Genomic DNA, 24,069 nt, shown 5'->3' on the forward strand with positions numbered 1-24,069 from the left:
GGGTCTGGAGTGATCCACACAGTAAATATGACGGATCAGGCAGGACGCGAATGGTCCCCTGGGTGATGCTGAGTGTATATGGAGGGAGCACTAAATAACACACATCCTCTGGTAAACATGCTCTGCTTTATAACAGGCCGGGCTTCAAGGGGCTGAATGCTAATAGTTTTGTTCCATTCCCTGTGGTTGGTGCTGTGACGCATTATGTACAATTAGAATTGCATTATGTCCACTGTCCTAAGGCAACCCTCTCTGCAGTCCATCTGGGCAAAATTATGAAAACAACAGGCCCTTCTGTCACCAACTATCCTCTGTGTCAATTCTAATACAATTTCTAATTGGTCTCCACTCCACAAGAATTATATTTTTTTGCTTTTTCTCCCTTTTTCTCCCATTCGTTATGCCAATTCCCTGCGTGTGTGACGGTCCTGGTCGTTGCGCTACAATTTGGTGGTCTGGGGAGGGTGTAGACTGCCTCATGTTTCTCTCCAATACATGTGGAGTCATCACCGCTTCTTTTCACCTGACAGCGAGGGGTTTCACTGGGAGAGCGTAACGAGGGCAGCGGTTCACGCTATGTCCCCGAGATCCCCTCCCTGCTGAACAGACACGCTATAGTGCTGAAGTGACCAGAGGAACTTGCTTAGCCACTAGTTCGTGGAATTTGACATTAGAAATGAAATTAGAGCATCAGTAGAACGGGGTCTCTGAAAAGGTGTATAGGCCTACTGTACTACCTACCACCTGTCCTACCTACCAGCACATAAGGACGCACAAGGAAGGCACGAGCATGGGGTTGACATAGAATACAAACTGGAAGCGTGGAAGTATTGCCCTTGTGCTTCAAATGACTATAGGACTATGTGATCTCCCTCGAAATCTAACAAGCTGAACTGCCTTTGAATCAAAGGTTTGACTCAAGCTGCAAGTGAAACCCTTTCACTACCACACTATAGAATGTTAACACTTTCATTACCACACTACTTAACCATCTGTAGTGTGGTAATGAAAGGTTAACCTTATGTAGTGTGATAGTGAAAGTGTTAACCCTTTGTAGTGTGGTAGTGAAAGGGTTAACACATATGGGAGGTAAACAAAGTAAATTGGAAAAATGGACTTTGCAAAAGTTCCATGAGGTAGGAAATGTAGTCAGTTTGTAGATTATGGAAGAACAACATAAAACATTCATGTTGATATGTAACTGTGTTCTTATGTGCTGTGTGTTGTAAGAGACAGATTTGCTGGTTCTCGGCTGTATATGTACGCTACGCTTTATTTGCTTCATATCATTTTAACATTTTATATTTTTGCATTTTATATTACCTAAGAAAAACACTTATTTGTCAAACGCTTGCCCCGAAGTTGTTGAAATGGCCCAGCATTTAAACATTTCAATGGAGAGTCTGTCTGTTTACTGGGCGAATGTGTCAATCATGATTTGGAGTGAAAATAATGAATTTCACGTTCTAATCAAGAGGTCAGTGCCCAGTCTATGTCCATTTCAGTCTATGTTAATTTGCCCGGCTGTGATATGAAGCATACAAAGCATAGTGTACACATACAGCCAGGAACCAGCAAGGGGTGTAAAAAGGGGTGTAAAAAGTACCCAGAAATTATACTTAAGTGAAAGTATGGGTACCATCTCAAAATCTTACTCGAGTAAATCTGGCTAAAAACACACTTGAGTAGAAGTAAAAAAGTTTCTACTTTTAAATGTACTACTTGTACTAAATATACTACTTAAATGTTCTACTTTTAGCCTACTAAAAAGTAAAAGTAAAAACTTTTTTTTATTCTGGGGCAATGAAATGTTCCGTTTCATCCTCTTCATCACTCGTACTATCGTTTGTGGCCATCTTCTGTAGCTTGTCACTCTGACTGTCTATTATTTTTCTGCAGGTGTTTAATCAAAGATCCCCGCTTTCTAGTCTTGCACAAGGACCAATCAGCATGGGTATGGGCGGGTTCATTTTCCAGTGATGGGGATTTGATTGGCTGTTTTTAAATAAAGTGCGGCCGCAGGATTAATAACGTTAGCGTTAGTTCGGCCAGAGAAACAAATATACTAATTAAAATGGTTGGACCTGCGAGATTTGTACTTTGTACATTGTAGGTCTGCATTTTAAATGTAAGGAGTAAAAAGTATGTTTTTTTTCTCTGAAATGTAATTGAGTAAAAGTACAAGTATACAAACCTAATAATACTTGAGTAAAGTACAAATCCCCAAAAACAATACTTAAGTATTGTAATGAAGTACAATTACTCAAGTACTTTACACCCCTGCCAGCAAGACAAAGATGTGCTGTAGAATCAAAGTTTCTTTAATCGGGTATAATCCAGACACTTGTTTATCTTTGTGGAGCTTTTAACATCAAATGTTTAAGTCCATCAGCAGTCCATCAGCAGTTTAAGAAACACAGACATTTGCCTCAACATGTTGTTTTGTTCTCAATTAAGCCTTAATTAAGCCTTAATTGTGGGCTACTGTATTTCTACCTTTCCATTTCCATTTCCATTTAGTCATTTAGCTGACGCTTTTATCCAAAGCGACTTACAAGTTCTGTACGACAAGTCATCAGGAAGGGTACAACTCTATCAGCTGAGTAATAATGTTCATCAAAGTGTTGCGTGCTACAGTGTAGGTTAGTTTATTAGGACAAGTGCATGACAGTAAGGTTAGTTAGGGTTCGATCTTTTTTTATAATTTTTTTTAATTTCAGATAATGGTTGAAGAAGTGCGTCTTTAGTCGACGGCGAAAGATTGGACGTGTTTCGGCTGTCCTAACTGGGGTGGGTAGTTCATTCCACCATTGTGGGGAAAGGACTGAGAATAGGCGACTTCTCTTTGATGACCCTCCCGGAGCTTGGATAGGAGTAGGTCTGAGGTGGCCAGAAGATGCAGAGCGTAGGGGTCTTGAGGGTGTGTAGTTAGAGACCATTGACCGGAGGTAGGCGGGAGCAGTTCCCTTTGCCGCACGGTATGCCAGGTCGAGGGTCTTGAAGCAGATTCATGCAATGGGGAGCCAATGCAGGTCCCTAAGAAGTGGGGTTACCGTACCTTACCTTCTACCTTTATTTCTTAAGCTTAGCATTGTATTGTATTTTATTCGTATTACTTTTTATCATGTCTATTTTATTATCTATTCTATTTTATTATTTGTATTTTTGCAGAATCAAGGCGGGCATGGCCACCTTCACTACATGTTTTGTGTATGTATGTATGTGAGGAATAAATCTCTTGAATCTTGAATCTCTGTAAGTAAAAGTGTACTTGCTTTATGTAAGTGTATGTGTCTATGCAGAATGTGTGTGTGAGAGCAAGGCTATACACACATCCATTTATGATTATGTGTCCATATGTGTTTAGTGCATGTGTGCAATATTGTGTTGCATGAAAGTGCTTGGTAATTATCATTGACTTATCCACCCTTTTGAATCCTAATCTTGCCCCCAGAGGTAATTCTCCCCACAAAGCCATATCAAAGCATTTGGCCTCTGTATCAATTTCAGTGGGGTTTAACTAGAAGCTCAGAATGTCCAGAGCCACCCCAGCGTCACCTTTCTTAAATCCAGGCCTCAATGCTCCCCCTCCTGTGTAGGGAGCCTCACAGCGATAGGGAGAGTCGTGGAAGATCTAATGGCTTTCTGTCATCAGCTTTCAGCACTGCCACAGAGTTCAAAGACAAGACGCCAATCGGCCAGGTGCTTGAGTCTGTATAGGTGTGCTATGTGTTCTTTGTGCTGTGAGTGAAGTGTGTGGAGGTTTGTGCACACAAGTGTGTGCGTGTGTGTGTATGTGTGTGTGTGTGTGTGTGTGTGTGTGTGTGTGTGTGTGTGTGTGTGTGTGTGTGTGTGTGTGTGTGTGTGTGTGTGTGTGTGTGTGTGTGTGTGTGTGTGTGTGTGTGTGTGCACTGCACGCACATGTGTGTTGGTGTACATTTTGTGTGCCAGCTGTCTGTTTTCTCAGCTGAATATGTACACTCTGTGAGAGATGTTTATGGAAATCGAATTGTTTACCATGTCACTTTAAATTGTTGGTGCCCCTTGAATATGACTTGGCAAATCAAAAAGCAACAGTGTCCAAGTAGGAAAGAGGGACTGTATTAAGATACAAAGAGGACAAGTTATGATTTGATCTCAAATAACATAAACTCAGAAGAAAGGCCCTTCTCATTTCAAAAGAGGACAAGCCTGTGGTCAAAACCAGAGTCTCTGCACGTCAAACGGAGCAAAAGGCTACAACCATGTGTGTGTGTTTGTGTGTTGTGTGTATGGTCAAAACCAGAGTCTCTGCACGTCAAACAGAGCAAAAAGCTATATCCATGTGTGTGTGTTTGTGTGTTGTGTGTCTGTGTGTGATTTTGGCCATATGTAAACGAGTCCATTGTATGAGTTGAACATAGAGAGAGCAGAACGTCCACTAAAATAAACCTCACACAGAAAAGCCCTGTAGTTAGGCAGCCCACAGAACAGGCTCCTGGGCTTGGACCCATACCACACGAGGACACTGTGTGTGTGTGTGTGTGTGTGTGTGTGTGTGTGTGTGTGTGTGTGTGTGTGTGTGTGTGTGTGTGTGTGTGTGTGTGTGTGTGTGTGTGTGCATGTGTGTGTGTGTGTGTGTGTGTGTGTGTGCATGTGGTGTGTGTGTGTGTGTATGTGCATGCAGGGGTGTGTGTGTGTGTGTGCATGGGTGTGTGTGTGTGTGCATGCGGGTGTGCATGCGTGCATGTGTGTACGTGAGGTGAGGGTTATTGGGCAGCAGTCACGGCCATGTGGTGTGTGGTGGGGGTTCCCTGCTAAATTTAATAAGAGTGTGGCTCTCTGGTTACATCATGGCCAGAAGAAACAGAGAAAGAGAGAGAGAAAGAGAGAGGAGAGAGAGAGAGAGAGAGAGAGAGAGAGGCTCTCTGGTTACATCATGGCCAGAAGAAACAGAGAAAGAGAGAGAGAAAGAGAGAGGAGAGGAGAGAGAGAGAGAGAGAGAGAGAGAGAGAGAGAGAGAGAGAGAGAGAGAGAGAGAGAGAGAGAGAGAGAGAGAGAGAGAGAGAGAGAGAGAGAGAGAGAGAGAGAGAGAGAGAGAGAGAGAGAGAGAGAGAGAGAGAGAGAGAGAGAGAGAGAGAGAGAGAGAGAGAGAGAGAGAACTGAACCTGAGCGACGACCAGGAGGTCCATATTTAGGAAAGCATACCATTGAGACCATTGAGATGTAGTTTTACTTTGACATATAACTGAGTGTTTCATTCATCCAATATTTGATGCTGTTTATGCTACAGATTACAAGTATGGTGTGGATCTGCAAATAAATAGTATGTGCTTGTGTGTGTGTGTGTGTGTGTGTGTGTGTGTGTGTGTGTGTGTGTGTGTGTGTGTGTGTGTGTGCGTGCGCGCGCGTGTGTGTGAGAGAGAGAGAGACAGTGAGTGAGAGATAGAGAGAGAGAGAGTTGCTCAGGAAATTAATCAGATCCTGTGTTAATCGCTGTCTCCAGGGAAGAATGAGCTATAAGCTAAGGTCATGCCTCTATCACACACACACACACACACACACACACACACACACACACACACACACACACACACACACACACACACACACACACACACACACACACACACACACACACACACACACACACACACACACACACACACACACACACACACACACACACACACACACACACACACACACACACACACACACCCACACACACTCTTAGCTGTCCATCGTGTTCGATGATGACGCTTGCTCCAGGGATGGGGTGAGGGGGGTTAGCGCCGCTGCCGCTGGTGCCACTTCTCGTGGGCGTTGAGTCCGATCCTTGAGCCGCACACCCGTCCACAGATGGTGCAAGGGAAGCCAGATACCTGGGGGATGCCAGCCGCCCGCTGGTGTCGTTGCGTGTGCCTCTCAGATCTTCGGTCTTGGTTCGTTTGGTGTATTTGGGAAACTGCAGTGGCACAAGTGACACACACACACACACACACGCACGCACGCGCGCGCACACACACACACACACACACACACACACACACACACACACACACACACACACACACACACACACACACACACACACGTCTCCCTCTCTCAATTGAATTAAAATGGCCATGACATCACAGTACAGGGTACATGTTGCCATGACATCACAGTACAGGGTAAATGTTACCATGACGTCACAGTACAGGGTAAATGTTGCCATGACGTCACAGTACAGGGTACATGTTGCCATTACGTCACAGTACAGGGTAAATGTTGCCATGACGTCACAGTACAGGGTACATGTTGCCATGACGTCACGGTACAGGGTACATGTTGCCATTACGTCACGGTACAGGGCACATGTTACCATGACGTCACGGTACAGGGCACATGTTACCATGACGTCACGGTACAGGGCACATGTTGCCATGACGTCACGGACTCACGGTACAGGGTACATGTTACCATGACGTCACAGTACAGGGCACATGTTGCCATGACGTCACGGTACAGGGTACATGTTGCCATGACATCACAGTACAGGGCACATGTTGCCATTACATCACAGTACAGGGTACATGTTGCCATGACATCACAGTACAGGGCACATGTTGCCATTACGTCACGGTACAGGGTACATGTTGCCATGACGTCACGGTACAGGGTACATGTTGCCATGACGTCACGGTACAGGGTACATGTTGCCATGACGTCACGGTACAGGGTACATGTTGCCATGATGTCACGGTACACGCTATAAGACCACATGCAGATGAAACGTCTCACCTGTATACATATTTATTTACCACAGTGAGAACTAAGATCACACTAATTTAGATTTCTCCTAAATCTACACCACAAACACACACACACGACTGCATGCATACACACACACACACACACGCACGCACGCACACACACACACACACACACGCACGCACACACACACACACACACACACACACACACACACACACACACACACACACACACACACACACACACACACACACACATTGACAAACACACACACAAATCTAGTTATTCTGACAAACCATATGCAGTGGCCAAAAGGTGCTATAAGAGAGAGAAAGAGAGGTGTGTTGGCGGATCCTGTTGACACTTCATTAGGTGGTCGAGTACGTTTGTTTAAACCCCCACATGAGGGTGAGAGGTACCTGACGACTGTAGTGTGGATGTATCACGTTTAGAGAATAAGAGAGAGGACCTAGTGGAACCACACAACAAAGCACACTGAAGAGAGCCTCTTTATTGGCCTACTATAGACACATTAATCATGGGTTGTAATTGAGTGTCTTGGCCCCACTATACCATAAACAATGTAATAAGAAAACAGTTCTCTTCTGTCCGCCGTGTGGAGAGCCTCTATCACCATGACCTTCAGCTTCAGAGGGATTTAAAAACTGATCCTATCTTTCAGTTAATTATACTGTTAAATTTCTCCCTGCAAGTGAGATGAAACTTGCAACATGTATAGCTTTTAGCTATAGAGAGAGGGCAGGCCTTATATGATATGCCTAAATTCCATTCTAAACCCTTGCACTATAAGACACGTGTTTCTTTTCTTGTATTCAATGATATATAGCTACTATCAACAAAGAAATATTTCGTTTATCCTTTTGGGCTGCTTTGATGCAAGCCTGTGAAATAGATTTTCGTCCATGACCTACGCTTCACGATTATTCAATCGTGTATGTGAAAGACATGCATGGCTATTCATTGATTGATTGATTGAATTGATTGAAAAGTTTATTTACAGATTGCAGAATGGGTACAGTACAGTACAGCTCAATACATACAATTGTTAAGGGGATGCAGACCAGAGAAAGACTTTCGACTTGTTTACATCAGGGTCCCCCATTTTCAATTCATCATAACATATATGACATACATGACATACAGATAGACAGTACTGCTACATCTATACATTTATGACATATCAGATTTGCAAATACAGTACTGTTTGTGCAGAAAAGGAGTGTATATACATTTGGCATAGAAACTGTACATTGGAGGAGGTTGGTTGGGTGGGGTGGGGTTGGGTGGGTTGGGTGAGGGCTGTACATTGGAGGTGGGGGGGGGGGGGGGGGTTGGGAAGGGGACACACACACATTTTACACTGTACATTGGAATATTGACAAAGCCTTACTTGGTCATTTACTGTACAACTAGGTTAGGACATTTGTAGGGGCCAGTTTCAAATTGCAGTCTCACGTAGGTGTTTTTTGAGAGTGTTTTTGAAGGTGGGTAGTGATTCACATTCCTTTACAGCTTTAGGCAGGGCGTTCCACATTGATGTGGCATAATTGCGAAACGTGTTTAGTCCCTTGTTTGATCCGAATCTTGACATTCACGCAGTTTCCAAAGGTGGGGCAGTGCGCACGATGGTGTGGCGAGGGACGAGCCCATACAGAGTGTATGAATATGTTGAGAGGCTGAGCACGATATCCAGGCTAAAGCGTAGTATTAGTCATCTATATCTGCTGCCTATGGGAAATGAATAAAAATGTTAATAAATGCCATACATGATGATTTATTTAAGCCTATGTCCTGTCCAAATTTTCCAGATAGGTATGCAATTGTAGATAGTCTCTATAGCCTACTTGATTGATTGCTTGAAAACTTTATTAACAGATTGCAGAATGGGTACAGTACAGTACGGCTCAATACACACAATTGTTAAGGGGATGCAGACCAGAGAAAGACTTTCGTCTTGTTTACATCAGGGTCCCCCATGTATGCAAACCCTACAGCTGTAGCCTACTTCTAATATGAAGGCATAATATATTAGTTGTACAACATGCTATGTCTGTAAAGAGATATGCCTGTTGCCTCCGCAGTCATCGTTTTGGCATCATTTGGCGATTGTCAGATGACAGCGGGGGACAATTCTTCTTCATGTCTAAAAGGGGAAAACTTTACCCACGTGAAAGAAAAAGACGCACAAACAAACAGCTTACTCGTGCTCCCAGCTGCTGCCTGAAACCATCCTTTGATTCGCTGACCACCAGTCTTTTAATACATTAATGTAACTTTAGAGGAAAAAACACTAAACGAGCTCAGCCCGTGGGCAAGGCCAACTTCCGTGGGATAGGGGTGTCGCGGGGACAATGTGGCTATCTAGACCGTAAAAACGAAGCAAATTATGGGATGTCTGAACGCAATTTGACATCATATAAATCGCGCTTTTAAGTAGGAGTCGCGTTAGAGTTTTACGCGCGTGTCCCCTCTTAAATCGTGTGAGTCGTACACTGCGCCCTCCCCCTGGTCGGACTTGGTACATCCCACAGCTCTTTTGATCGCTCCAGCTTCGGGACTTGGAGCACAACATGTTGAAGAGACTGTGCGCGTCTAGTGACTCTCAACAAACTTTTTGATTCTTCTCGTCGTCACTCCACAGAGGGCAGAAAACCATGGTATGAAAGTAGTGATGAGACTCGCCTGTGTTGGTTTGAATGAGCGTGTTTGATTGCCCGAAATCAGCGAACAATTAGCTCAAATAAGAAGCAAAGAGACGGACCGCGGAGAGAGAGAGAGGGAGAGAGAGCCAGAGACGCGGGTCCGAGATGCAGCTCGTCGCGGTGTTCTGTGGCGCCCTGATCACTTTGGTGCTTTGCACTAGTCAAGGTAAGAATCACTCGCGTCGTTTATTGGTTATGTTGTAAAGCAATACTCGAGCTTATGGAAGCAGATTTTTGTGCAAAACTGAGTGCATTCGCGTGCCTGGATTTGTGTGAAGATCTTTTTAAACTCCCCCCTTTCAACAGCGCAGCAGTGAGTTGCGCTCGCAATTAGAATAAAGGTATTATCCAACTACTTTACCACATTAAGTAGTGGTGCAAGTCAGGACATGGGATGGTAGTACACAACAGTTGAAACATTTTGTTTGTCAACATGATCATCTCTGTGTCTAAAGGCTAATCAGATCTACATTTTAAAAGGGTTTCTGATTTGTTGTGGATTATAGGCTATACGCAAGGGGATTTTATGGCAGTCAATTGAGCGACTTAACTCAAAAGAAGTCCATCATTGACATGACTATATATATACTTCGACATGACCTTTGTGTGTTGGATGCATAATTTTATCTAGTGCGAGTTCAGCTCTCCACTCCATTCTCTCCATTCATCCAACTGTGATGCACCCAAATAAGCCATAATAAGCGAGACTGGATGCTTGCAGGTGAATTGCGTTGTTTACTGTATGATAATAACCGTCTGTAGTGTAGCTTGCTGCATCCATGTTTTCCTCTGCCCCCCCCCCCCAACCCCCCGCAGGACCCCCAGTAATAGCTTTTCAGTCAAGTGTTTTTCCCCCTATGTTTTTCCACTAACACCTTGTATTTACAACATGTTACAACAGCCGTTGGAATGCAAGGACCTTAGCGCTGAGATCGGCCCCTCTAAAGAAACACACACACGCACGCAGAGATAACTCCTAGCCCCCCTCAGATGTGCACGTTTTATCTGACGGAATAGGAAAAAAGTATAGGCTACACCTCTAATTGGTTGGTTATGACTTGTGGTGCTCCTGCACAGATATGGGAGCCGACAAGTAATTGTGACAGACTTCTTAAATGTCACCCAGAGACTGGCTTCCAAATGTCAGCCAGATAGGATTCGATATCTTGTTGAAAACAAAGGGCCCTTGGATGATCCGGGGGCCTATTTATAGTTTGGTCCGTTGTCCTCTCTCAGATAGTTATCAACATCATCCCCGGCGCAGCCTTTTATTTGTCACTGGGGGTCATGCTGGCTTTGATCGTAGACTTGTTCTATTCATAAAGCAATTAAGTCGCCTTGCCCCATATCTTGTCTTGGGCAGAGTAATTTACCAGTTGTCTATTATGCATGCATGTTGTGGTGCTGTTGGCATTTCCACGCCTGCGATGGCATATTTGTCACCTTTCTATATCTGTGGGGCTGTGTGCAACATGATGAGGGACGTTTACCGTACGGGTTATGATTTCAAAGCTACTTGTGTTTGTGGATCACTGGTGGCCTGTATCAAAGGCCAGCCCTAGCTGACAATAGCTTGTAGAATGTCTTGGCAGGGGCTGCACTTCCTCCCTGTGCGCGAGTGTGTGTCTGTGTGGTCGGGATGCCTACTCAGCCTAAGACTAGTGGTCTTAGTTAGAGTAATGGGCTGAGTTGGCCTAATGGCACACAGTGGAGAGTGCATTACGCTGTTTTAATGATGTGTCCTGGGAATGGGTTAGGCCTCGTTGTTGTTGTGATGGTGGCACCAATAAGATGGAGCCTCTACATTCCCTTCAGCTCTTACTCACTGGGAAATCAACGGTGAGACTGTGAGGCACAGCGGACATCTCAGTGTTGTGTTCCGCTTCTCTGAGAAACACTCGGGAGGCAAGAGGAGATTCCTGAATCTTGAAAGGAGCCTCAGGCTATAGCGTTAAATCTGTAGGTAGGTGGAAATCACACATGACACTCGTGGGCTGCTCTGGTATGCAACTATGCACAAATAAGGGATGTTTTTGTAATAACAACGTTGTCACAGATGGAGCTTTTACCTATCCGGTTATTTTAATATCCGCCTACTGACACATTGTTCTTCCTATTACAAATATTAAAATGGCGGGGGAGTGGATATTCTACTGTGTGGACTTGACAGACAGGCTACCATACCTGAACGCAGGCTAGTTTGGTTTTAAGCTGCTATGCCAGAGGAAGAGGAAATGAAGCCGAAAACACCCACAACAACAACAACAACAATAGAGAAGTATGAGGAAGGCAGGGTAGAAGAGGAATGTTGAATAAGAAGAAAACAAGAGAACAAGGGAGAATGGGGGTCTTAGGGTAATAGGACTCATTGTGAGTGCGATCGTGTGTTTGAGATACCGGGTTGGTAGTATTTCATCCAGGCTGCTCCCGGCCCACCTGCTCTTATCTGCTGAGCGTGTTCCTGAGTCAGACTGATTAGTCCCTTGATAATAATACCCACCTCAGCCCGGAGTCGGACGCAGACACGCGGAGGCACCGCGGCATTGGCCTCCCGCCAGCCCAGAGGCGTGGTTATAATCGCACGCTTGGCTTTTTAGGATTCATTCGTTTGATGTGTCTCTTGCAAAGTAGTCTCAAGTATTCGGGAGGAGGCGATTGAAATAGTTGAATATTGGATATATAAAAACATAAAAAAAAAAAAAAAAAAGGGTTAACACGGTTGAAGGCAAATCTGATATCCAAAGACAAACAAATGGTTTGGATAAGCCTGAAGGGGCATGCCTGAGGACGGATCAGTTGTAAGTTAACACTATAGTGTGAAGGCTCGATGGTGGCCAGTGTTGGAAAGTAATTGGTTGACATAACTCGACACACGAACAAAGCAATTGTTTAAAAATAAAAATGTATTGTTTGCAGTAGTGATTGATAGAACACCGCTTGTCTTTGCCAAACATAGGTGTAGAGCCGGGAAGCACCGGTCTGATGTATCACTGCTGTACTATGTATTCATCTATACATGAATCAACGTGTTCACAAAAAGAACACGGTGCACATGATAATAGGTGTACATGCAGCATACCTATAGTATGTTTAGCTACTGTATGTATAGCAATGTTTTCTGTTGCATGTATACCTATTTTGTCTGTGTTTGCAACACTGTCGGACAGCCGTTGGTTGTGTGCGACTCCCATCGGCGGAGCTAGCACTGGCGACGGCTACTTTTTCGGCTCGATGATTAAACTCTAAAATTCACCTTTTCCACTCTTTCTTGGCACTTGGGTTCAACCCTCGCAGCGATCTTCCTGCCGGAGGGCACCTTGTGTCCTGATCTCGCAAACTCCATTACCGCTTGAAGGTCTTCCTGCTCCACAAAGCTCCCTGGTAGTAAGGCCTTATTGTGCTGGTGATGAGTAGGGGTGGGAGTCGGACAATACATCGATCCAGATCGATATATCAATCTATTATCAATAATCAAATGGGATCGATGCAACGTAAAAAGATCGATTCATATTGCGATACTCTTATTTTGAAAATCCGGCGACGTCATCGCCCCGCGCCCAGTGTTGTGAAACTCCGTTTAACATCAACAGCACACATCAGTAGCGTCTAGAGCAGCGATTCCCAAACTTTTTTGGCCGTGCACCCCCGGTCACCTCCCGACCTAGCTTGCGCACCCCCCAATGGGTTTCTGTTAGAAAAAATTGTTGCTGGTCTCCGTGCACAGATTAATTTTTTTATTTTATCTCTTCCCACGGCGACTATGGATAGGGAATTTCTTTATTTAATTAAAATGTTCACGACAATACTCTGCCAGCATGTTTAATATCCATAATACTAAAGGTTTGACTAAGATTTGTATGACATTTTATTGTAAAAAAAAAAAAAAAAAAAAAAATCGTTTTTTACCACCATTAGCCTTTTCATGTCACGCACCACCTAGAGGGCACTCGCGCACCACAAGGGGTGCGCGCACCACAGTTTGGGAACCACTGGTCTAGAGCGTCACTTAGAGCAAGACTAGTGTGCCTATTCTGTGACCCAAAACATGTCCCTGCTGTTTTATTCTGCAACGGGTCCAATGCATCTAACCTGCTTTGCAATCCTCGCCACTCCATTATGCCCACGTCGCGTTAAAGATCGAAGATAACGTTACGTTAGCGTAAGCTAACAAGCTAACCCAGAGCCATAGGCAGAGAGAAGTGGGGATTGGGAAGGAGGGTGCATTCTCGGGATAGCCCCACTAACAGGATCTGGCCGGTACTGCACCTTAATACAGCTCTGACAGTGAATAGGATATTAATATCGAAAAAAAAGAAAAACGAACCAAAAACAGTGAACAGGAGGTCTATTTGTATTAAAAACAATTTTGTTTTTCATTTAAATGTCTGGAAGAGCTCAAAAATAAAAATGTCAAATGATATTTCCATTGCCTTTTTTGTTTGTTGATTTAAATGTTACTGATTGTGTTAAATGGGCATATAATATCGTCTCATATCGATCGCAGGCACCTGAATCGAATCGTATCGTGGCAGACTGTGTGATATCGGATAATATCGTATCGTTGTCCAAAGAATCGATATCGTATCGTGATGAAACTGGTGATTCCCACCCCTAGTGATGAGCTGCATGATGTGCAGAACTAATTGGATTCTTTCACTCACACAGTCGTATTTAGTCTAGCAGTGTCTAGTAGTGTATGTCTGGCTGGGTCTTGTCTACAATTATAACATTTTTATTTTTCATGTGGTTTGGGTACACACGTTTTACACTGCAAGAGGTTACATTGCACCCTCCCCATAGCTCTGGGAGCAGACTGCTCCTGTGGGCTACAACCGCTAAATGATGTCACCCATGGGTGTTTTTGGAAGTGCGCATGCGCAGGCCATGTAGGTGCCTCTAGCGATGATGATACGCAATACGGTAGTGGTTGTGATGAATCCCATCTCGAATTGATTAGAACAAACTACATTCTTTCTGCTGTGACATACACACAATCATAGGCGTGCCGTCTGTTCTAGCTTGCTAGCTTCTCTTCATGCTTGTTTCATCAAACCTCCACCAATCCACACATTTCATTAAGTTGGAATATTCATTACATTTCTTTCCTTGCTTGGTTTTTGATACTACCGTAAAAGCAGAGTCCCAATTAAATGCAGAGTCCCTTTAACTGGCTGGGTATGGCTACACGTTTTTGGCAAATAAAAGTCGCTCTCAATTAGAAGCCGGGTTTGAATTAATTGTTTTCGCAGTAACCACAGGTGCAGTTTTGTTTTTCTTTTCATCATCATTTGCAATCATAAATTGGTGCCGAGCAAAACTGGGGAAATGCAGCAATGAGATATGTCTCATTATTTCTCTCTCCATCCCTCCCCAGCTGATTTGGCTTGATGCACAATTAGTAGCTCCACTTTCTCTCAACATAATGCAAATTACACAACAACACAGCGATCATCCATGATTTAACACTGCTTCTTGTCATCACAACAATGCTTGCAAGTACTAAAGCCTGACAGATTAATCAGCCAATCAGACATAATTGGTATCGTCGTATATGTTGGCCGATATGAAAACGTTTAGTTATAGAACATAATAGATGTAGGGCGGCTAGGTGGTGTAGTGGGCAAGGCACTCGCCACCAATGTGGAGACGCTGGGTTCGCGTGTTCGAATCCAGCTCTCCACATTGTTTTCAGTTTAGCTGGTCGTCCGCAGTAATACACATTGGCCGTATTACGGGGAGGGAAACTGAAGGGTGGGGATTGGGCGTTGTGGACCGCGTCTCCTACAGGTCGGTTGGTGCGCCTGCGCAGTAGAATCAGGAAGTGTCGGGGGCAGCATGAGCCTCCCACGCGTTACTCCTCGCCACTGAGAGATCGAGCTGCGCAGGTGAAAAGATGCGACTGCTGTTACCTCAAGTACCGGAGGGGACTTGTGCTATGTATGACTTAGTCCACATTGCAGCCGGCTTGTGGGAGGCAAGAAACAGCGTTCATGACAGGGGAGGGTTGAATTGGATGATACGAAATTGGGATGGGAGAAAATATAGAAAATGGGAGAAAAAGTGGATCAAAAAAAAAAGAACATAATAGATGTGTGCGAACCAGAAAAATGATTGAATGAACACATGTGCGAGTAAAGATTATATCGTACAAGCGGACTGTTCAATGACTCCACCCCCCCCCCCCCCCCCCCTTGCTGCATATAGATCCAGTGTTTCTCATACATAGGCACTACTTGGGTGGCCTGCCCAGGTAGATTAAGATCCACTCGGGTAGAAGAAACTAAATCTGAATTCCAATGATGTGCAATTGTCATTTAAGTATGCACACAGAGCAGCGCCGACCGTTAATTTTAGAAGCTGTTCAGCCCTGCGTTTGACATTGCCCTGTGACAACTCCTCTCGTGAGTTACGCTGTTTCTGTGTGCAGTAAAAACTCTGCAAGCAATGCGTCCAATGTGTCTAAAATCCTTGCCATCCCTGTATGCTTTAAGTCACGGTTAAAATAAATCTATACTAACGTTAGCTCCTAATGTTAAGTTGCGCTTTTTCTCTCTGGGTCCAAAAGTGAGGAATGTGTCCCAGACCCCTTTCCTCTTTCTTTCTCTCTCGCCAAACATTACACTAATAAAAACTGGATAGTTGATATCCACTTCATTAGCTGAAATATGCTAAAATCATTAAGTCTACTATAATCCATTCTCCCTTTCGCATGTGTGTAAATTTGCTATAGGCTACTCTTTTGACATGCATTAGGCTAATTAGCTTTAACAATCCTGATTTCTGAGCCTATTGTATTCAAAAGGAAGATATTGATTTACATATACATATATATCATTTTTTTTTTTTTTTAAATCTTATCTCCTGTGCTGGCACAAGAAAAAAGTAAGTGTCAAGCCCTGTAATGCAGAGAAAAAATACTACTAAAATTGCTATTACCTAAATATAAAGATACATTCATCATTAGTGAAGATTAAGCTATATAGAATAGAACATGCGATGCAAACTAGTTTGGTTCAATCTCAAATATAATTCAGTTAATGTCTCTTTTTTTCGGTGGCTTAGGGTGGAAGAAGTAAGGTGTGCGATTTATTTGTGTATATATATAAAATAATTTAAAAATATATATAAAATAATTATTTAGATTTTTTTAATATGTATAAAGAATATCAGCCGGCATATGGAATATGGATATCAGAATTATTTACTCATTTTATCCAACTACAGAAACATAGTGCACCTGCATGACAGCTGTAATGTACTCCCCATTAGTAGCAACAATTGTAAAACTAGTGAAACTTTGTGAGAACAACGTTGCTTTGTTCCTCCAAACTGCTCTCTCAGTGCAGGAAGTTGGTGCTAGCAGAACCATTTATTACCAGAGTTTGGCCAGGTTGGAAAGCCACTGACACTCTAGAACTCTTTTTCAAACCTCGCTGTCCAAACTCTGGTAATAAATGGCTCTGGGCGCTTAAGTGAGCGAGAACAAATGATTCGTAATTGATATGTTATTCGATAGCCTAATTTTTATACAGGTCATATTCACACTTACTGGTTTTTAAAATAACTATTTGATAGCATTTCCCATCTTTTGGAAAAAGGGAAATGAAAAAGCCCAAATAAAAGCCTATTTGTTGAAGTTTTACGGTAATTTAATGACATCAGCTCCACTCCATGCTATAGGTAATCCTGCTTTCCCTTGTAGCATGTGCCATTGTAAAACAGGTGGGAAATAGGGCACAGATATTATCGACTGATTATTAACTACGTTTTTATTGGCCTATTATTGGTGCATGTTATGCCTAGGGTATACCCTGTTGTTGTTGTTGGAACATAGCCACCATAACCTCTGTCATCACATTTCTTCTTTGAACGATATTATGATCAAGTGCAATACAAGGACATACAGAAAAAGGAGGAATGTCAGGACTCTGTGAAGTGTGTTTGACTGTTCTGCTCTTAACTTCTTCTTGCGTGGTGTTTTTAAGTTCAACTGCTCTGGAAGAGGCTGGCGCAGAGAGAGGGTCTCAATAATAGATGCGAGTCATGGGCTCCTGGGTCGCATGAGTGCACCTGATTTGTAAACAAAATGGGCTTGAAGTGAATTAGTGTGCGTGTTTGGTGGTCATGTGTATCAAAATATCTGCGTGTGACGGTGTGATGTATCAAAAAGTTAGTGTGTATGTGTGTGTGCCCTTCCCTGGTCTAGCTGGTTAGGTCGGTGCGGGCCAGGGTGTAGCTTTCACTAGGGGAAAGCAGAATGGACCACCTGATACCCCCAGTGCGCCGTGTGTCTCGGCTAGAGAGATGGAATTGCGCCTCCAAGGTAGCAGCGGTATACCATGATTACCCGGCTCCCCTCCCTCCCTGCTGCCCCGTCACCCTCGGAGGGGGTGTTGATTTGGGAGGGGGAGCAGGTGGGGGACACACCCACCGCAGGCTGCTACACATCGTGTAGATTAATGTCACTCCTCAACCCCCCCCCCCCCCCCCCCCAACACACACACATACACATCCATTCCTCAAACCTTCCCATAAATCTCCTGAGTCCATGCAAAGCCTGTGTGTGTGTGAGACCACCAGATGCTCTTCTTCTGTGGTGTCTGGTTTCGGAACATGACGCCACCACCCCGGGGCGTATTTCAATTACTTTCATTCCACAAACATACGTCACACATCATGTCGGCGTGTAGAGGACACAGGCGCGCGGCCTCGACTGGCGGCCTCCAGTGCGACGAGGGTCCCTGTTGTAGAAGAAGAAATCTATCTTCTGTCTACCCTGGTGTCTGCCCCCCCCCCCCCCAGGGTTCATGGATTATTGGACGATGCAGTTATAAAGCTCTCTTTCTCCCGCCCTCTGGCCCTATGAGGTCTGCTCGGTTACTCAAATTAGTTTTACGTTTTAGATTAATTCATTGGATTCATTCATTCATAGATTCATTTTGTTTTTGTTTTAGTTTTGATGACTTGTCACTGTCATGACGTGTTGTCATTGTCCCACAACAAAGCCATGGGGATTTGTTCAAGATTCAAGAGTTTATTCATCACATTCACATACATACCGGGGCATGCAGGGAAATGTGGTTCATATTCATATTTCATACATCACATTCAGACAACCACACACACGAACACATACACACACACAAAGTATCCCACAAACGTAGCTTGGCTATACTTTGCCATGGTGTCTACGTCTCTTAAATCTTTTCAAGATATTAATTGTATTAGTTTCCCAACAACCTTACCATTCCATGATACTCTGCTGTCCTGTCTGTCCTCTCTCTCTCTCTGATACCGGCGGGGGGGACTTCTGCTGTAGTGGATATAGATAGATAAGCAGGAGAGGAGGAGAGCAGGGCTGGAGCCTCGCAGTCTGAACACAGCCCACAGGACATGGTGAAGGACGGACGGGCACACACACACACACACACACACATGCACTCACAATACGGATTCACAGTAATGTAATTCTTTAGCTGCCCCTCTCCCTTGTCCCCGACTTGGAGACTAGCTGTAGCAGGAGCCAGATGACGCACCCCTGTCTCTTTTGGTATTGTCCCTGGCAGCATGACGGTGAGGAGAATTGAATTATGGTCCGGCCATTCTCCTCTGTGTGTGAACACAAGGTAAAGGCATTGTGTGTGAAATGATGGAGACATCTCTGCATCTCCATGGTATCTCCTTCGCACTCTGAAAGGCAGCCACTTATTCTTGCTTATTGTCATGGTAACCAAGACATTATTGAAACCTCTTTTTGGAGATGAAGGAAATACATGTATATGCCACCAATGATATTTTTCTTTATTTCTATTGCCTTTTATGTGTATTATTATTATTATTAGGGCTGTCAGTTTATCGCGTTAATTAGATTAATTAATTACACAGCAAATTATCGCGTTATGAAAATTAACTCAAAATTAATTAAAAAAAAAATAGTATATATATATATATATTTTGTATCTCATTCATTCCATAAGAACGTAGAATACACATTTACAGACTTTTTTTTAATATGGTCCATATGCATGTTCTTGGTATCTGATTCTAGGGACATCTATGGATCTCAGGGAATGTATTCCCAGTGTCGGAAATACTGTGTCTGTTACTAGGCTTGAGTAAATTGTGAGAATATCAATACATTTTTTTTTTAGCTTTGACTGTGAATAACACCATGCTAAAATTGACCAGACCTGAAAAATCTAAGCAAATGAATAAATGGAAGATTATTAAACAGAAGGTTTTGTAGATAACAGTACTGAATTCTGCCATCCGGACACATGCCATTTGAAATATGATTATAGAATATCAGGCCTAAAATGGTTATGCGATTAAAATGCAATTAATTAGATTAATTTGTTTAATAGCCTGACGGCACTAATTATTATGTTCTATTGTATTATCACTATTATTTATATGATCTTTTTCCTGCCTGTACCGCCCCTCCCCTGTGCAGCTAGTGCTGCATTTCCCCATCTGAATTTCCCCAAGGGGATTAATAAAGGAACTCTTGACTTGTGTCCGGACTAGGGAGGAAGATTTCCTGGAGGCGATGTGTCACTGTGGCTAATGTGTTAAACCTTCTTAATGGGACTTAAACACACTCTCACACACGCATGATAGAAATGCGCCTCAGGAATTTGAATTAAGAACATCAAAACACCAGTTTCGGCATGTAAAGGCATGCTAGATCTCTCCAATGGAGGTAAATGTAAAATGTGTCCAGTGACTCCAAACTAGTGATCCAAGTCTGTACTGTATAGTAAAATAAAGGAATTGGATTGAACAGTTTCTGCTGATGATTAAAGGGAATGTTGACCTAAAGTTATGTCAATTGCTGCCAAGAACGTTGTTATCTGTGGCAAATGTAGTTTAAACAGCATGTCTCCAGTGTTAGCAATGAGGATTTCATCCTAAAATTTGTATTTGTATAATGTAATTAGAGTAGCTCATTACACAATAGTAACAAATTCCTCTTAAGTCTGTAAAGATGATCCTTTATTGATCCCCTTTGGAAAATTTGGGTGTCAAAGCAGCATGGGGAGGGGGATACAGGGTGAGGGATGCATAGCTTCACAGTCCTATATACACTATAGGTACACTAAAGTATAGATACAAATACAATATAATATAAAAAAATAGTACAAACACAAGATGGTCCAGTGATGAGAGTCCAGTGATATTAGTCTCTAGTGAAAAATACAAGATAAGTCAGTACGGTGATGTGAGTCTCTAGTTCTCAAGTCCCGGGTTGTAACAGTGATGGTTCTGGCAGCAGATCCGGCCGCCTAAGCCCTTTGTTGTAGAGCTTGATGGCTGCCGGTATAAAGGACCGGCCCAGGAGGTTTGTGGTGTGCTCTTCATTCTGGCTAGCTCCTCGTAGAGGGGGTGAACTCTACGGAAGAAATGAGAGTAACACATTACACGATAGTAACGGATTCCTCTTGTATAGTCTGTAAGACTCTACGGAAGAAATGAGAAATAACTCTATACCATAGTAAATCGCTCTTAATTATTTATTTTGTGGAACATTTCTGGGGCAACTACCCCGTGTGTGAAAACTGTAGCATAGCAACAACGAGACAAGCTAACGCGCGCCGCACCCGTGCCAAACCACAGCTGTCGCAGAATACAATATTCTCATTGAGAGAGATGCTATACATTATATTATATAGGTTAAAAAAAAATCATCTCACTTTCCCCGTTTTTCAACTCACGAAATGGTATCGGCTGTGGAAAAAGGGTTTTTGTCGAACCCCTGTTTGATGAACCGTCGTCTGTCATGTTTGGAGGTGGTTTGGGCCCCGGGCCAGGGGCTCCTCCCCCCACACACCCCTCCTGCCCCCCCCCCCCCAACCCATACAGTAGACAGACAACAGATTGGGAAGAGGTCGGGTATAAATAACTCCACAGAGACTCCTCTTCACTGACTGGCCATGATCCCACTATCTACAGCAAGGTCAGAGGGTAGGGGTGTGTGTGTGTGTGTGTGTGTGTGTGTGTGTGTGTGTGTGTGTGTGTGTGTGTGTGTGTGTGTGTGTGTGTGTGTGTGTGTGTGTGTGTGTGTGTGTGTGTGTGTGTGTGTGTGTGTGTGTGTGTGTGTGTGTGTGTGTGTGTGTGTGTGTGTGTGTGTGTGTGTGTGTGTGTGTGTGTGTGTGTGTGTGTGTGTGTGTGTGTGTGTGTGTGTGTGTGTGTGTGTGTGTGTGTGTGTGTGTGTGTGTGTGTGTGTGTGTGTGTGTGTGTGTGTGTGTGTGTGTGTGTGTGTGTGTGTGTGTGTGTGTGTGTGTGTGTGTGTGTGTGTGTGTGTGTGTGTGTGTGTGTGTGTGTGTGTGTGTGTGTGTGTGTGTGTGTGTGTGTGTGTGTGTGTGTGTGTGTGTGTGTGTGTGTGTGTGTGTGTGTGTGTGTGTGTGTGTGTGTGTGTGTGTGTGTGTGTGTGTGTGTGTGTGTGTGTGTGTGTGTGTGTGTGTGTGTGTGTGTGTGTGTGTGTGTGTGTGTGTGTGTGTGTGTGTGTGTGTGTGTGTGTGTGTGTGTGTGTGTGTGTGTGTGTGTGTGTGTGTGTGTGTGTGTGTGTGTGTGTGTGTGTGTGTGTGTGTGTGTGTGTGTGTGTGTGTGTGTGTGTGTGTGTGCGCGCGCTACATCCATGTTCCTTGTTGTTGCTCTGTGCAGCTTCTTACAAACACTCCCTCATTTATAACCAGACTCATGAGGTTGGAGAGAGTGGGAGGGAGGGAGAAAAAGAAAGAGAGAGAGAGGGAGATATGAGTCTTTTTCTCTTTAATTGGTGAACACAGAAAAGCTTTTGTTTTTCTCCCTCAGCTCCTTTTGATCAGTTCACCAGTACTGGACATACACACACACTCTCACACACTCTCACTCATACACACTCATAAACACACACACACATACACAGACGGAGACGTTGTCAGTTCATTACAGTTCCAACCTGCTGCTACCAGCTTCTCTCTCTCCGCCACCCAGTAGTTCATAATGATACTCTTATTTTGAAAATCTGTGCGGGTCTCATTTCCGGCCCAAGCGCAGCTAGAGTCATAATATCGATGGCTCCGGCAGTTAGCAGCATTCGGTTCGTATGATATTCTTATTTTGAAAAAAAACGTGGCGACGAGTCATATCCGCCCAGCCCTGCAGCGGGATACTATTGGCTTCTGCTCGTATCAACACAGAGCGGCCCGCAGCTCTAGTGCCACTGCTAACGTTAAGCTCTCAGAATGGTAGCAGCTCGCCCGCAGCACTAGTGCTAACGTTAAGCTCTCAGAATGGTAGCAGCTCGCCCGCAGCTCTAGTGCTAACGTTAAGCTCTCAGAATGGTAGCAGTCTGCTCTAGTCTAGATCAGACCTCCATGAGCTGCATAATACATCCGTTCCCTCGTTAGCTATCTCGCGTTAGCTAGCTCACTTAGATCGATCTGTCCCAGTAAACTAAATTGTCTTAACGTTATCTACCGGGCTAGCAGTAGCTACAGATAGCTCCTGATATCAATGTCTTATAACATTGATTGAATGCGTATTCTAGCTGAGGGCATGTTGAATGTGATTTGACAAAATAACCGTAACGTTAAAAAAATGGGTCCAGCTGCATCGCCGGAGAATCCTTGCATGCTGAATGTAGGGTCTAGCTGAATATAGGGTCTAGCTGCAGGGCCGGAGAATCCTTGCTGGAGCTGGAGGCTACTCAAGTATACACACAGACAGTGGAGCTGTTTGCAGATAGCAAGCATTTTGACTTATTGCGTGGTGGCGATGTCTCGCAGATAATACAACTACAAGTATGATTATATAATATATATTTTATTTAAAATTTTTTTTTTATATAAAATATATATATATTTTTTTTTAATCAAAAAAAATTTGGCAGGTAAGAAATATGCTTGGCGGGTAGACTCTTCCCATCTACCCGCCACTGGCCGGTGAGTCAAAGTTAATTTCGCTCCCTGCATACAAGTATACACACACACGCATACATACACACACACACACACACACACACATACATAGTTACATACACGCACGCACACACTCGCACACTAATCGTCAGTTGTGTTTTCCCAGGGGCTCATGTGATCTCAGTGTCTTGGGCCTTCTAGAGTGACATGTCTCACTTTTGTCCCCTTGACAATGATGAGCCATGATGTCACCCATAGTGTGAGAGCTGATACCTTACTCTGGACACGCACACAATGTGAGTTGTGTGAGGTAGTGCATTTGCCTCACAGCTAGCTGTGAGTGAAGTACCTGTAGAAGTCACCCCCCCCCCCCCCCACACACACACACAGACAGACAGACATCATCTCCCAAGTTCAGTGGGACCCTTACCATACAACCACTAAATCAACTGGAATTGGGAAGAGGGAAACGGGTATAGTTTGGGAGGATGGGTGCTGGGGTGGGGGGCTCTGAGGAACTAGCTTTATTAAACCAACAGTAAGGGGGTTTGGAGGCCCCCCCTTGAGGCCTGGGGCTGGAGTGGGGGACGCGGCTCAAAGCGCTCCACTCCCTAATGAACTCGAGTGGCCCATAGAAAGCGGGGCCTTTCACGGGAGCCAAGGAGGACAAAGTGTCAAAACAAGCCCAGCCCTCGCCGCTCACAGGG

At 44.0% G+C, this 24,069-nt stretch overlaps 1 protein-coding gene across 2 annotated transcripts in view; it reads left to right on the forward strand.

Moving 5' to 3' along the window:
- The first annotated feature begins 9,360 nt into the window (after nt 1-9,360).
- Nucleotides 9,361-24,069, forward strand: part of lrp4 (low density lipoprotein receptor-related protein 4) — a 184,358-nt gene continuing 169,649 nt past the window's right edge. For both annotated transcript variants that reach the window (XM_084337758.1, XM_084337759.1), the window contains exon 1: nt 9,361-9,627. In XM_084337758.1, coding sequence (XP_084193884.1) covers nt 9,567-9,627 — 61 coding nt within the window. In that variant the 5' untranslated portion in view covers nt 9,361-9,566. The remainder of the gene's footprint in view (nt 9,628-24,069) is intronic.

The sequence above is a fragment of the Notolepis coatsorum genome (genome assembly GCF_963971535.1).
Source record: "Notolepis coatsorum genome assembly, chromosome: 20".
Classification (NCBI taxonomy): Eukaryota; Metazoa; Chordata; class Actinopteri; order Aulopiformes; family Paralepididae; genus Notolepis; species Notolepis coatsorum.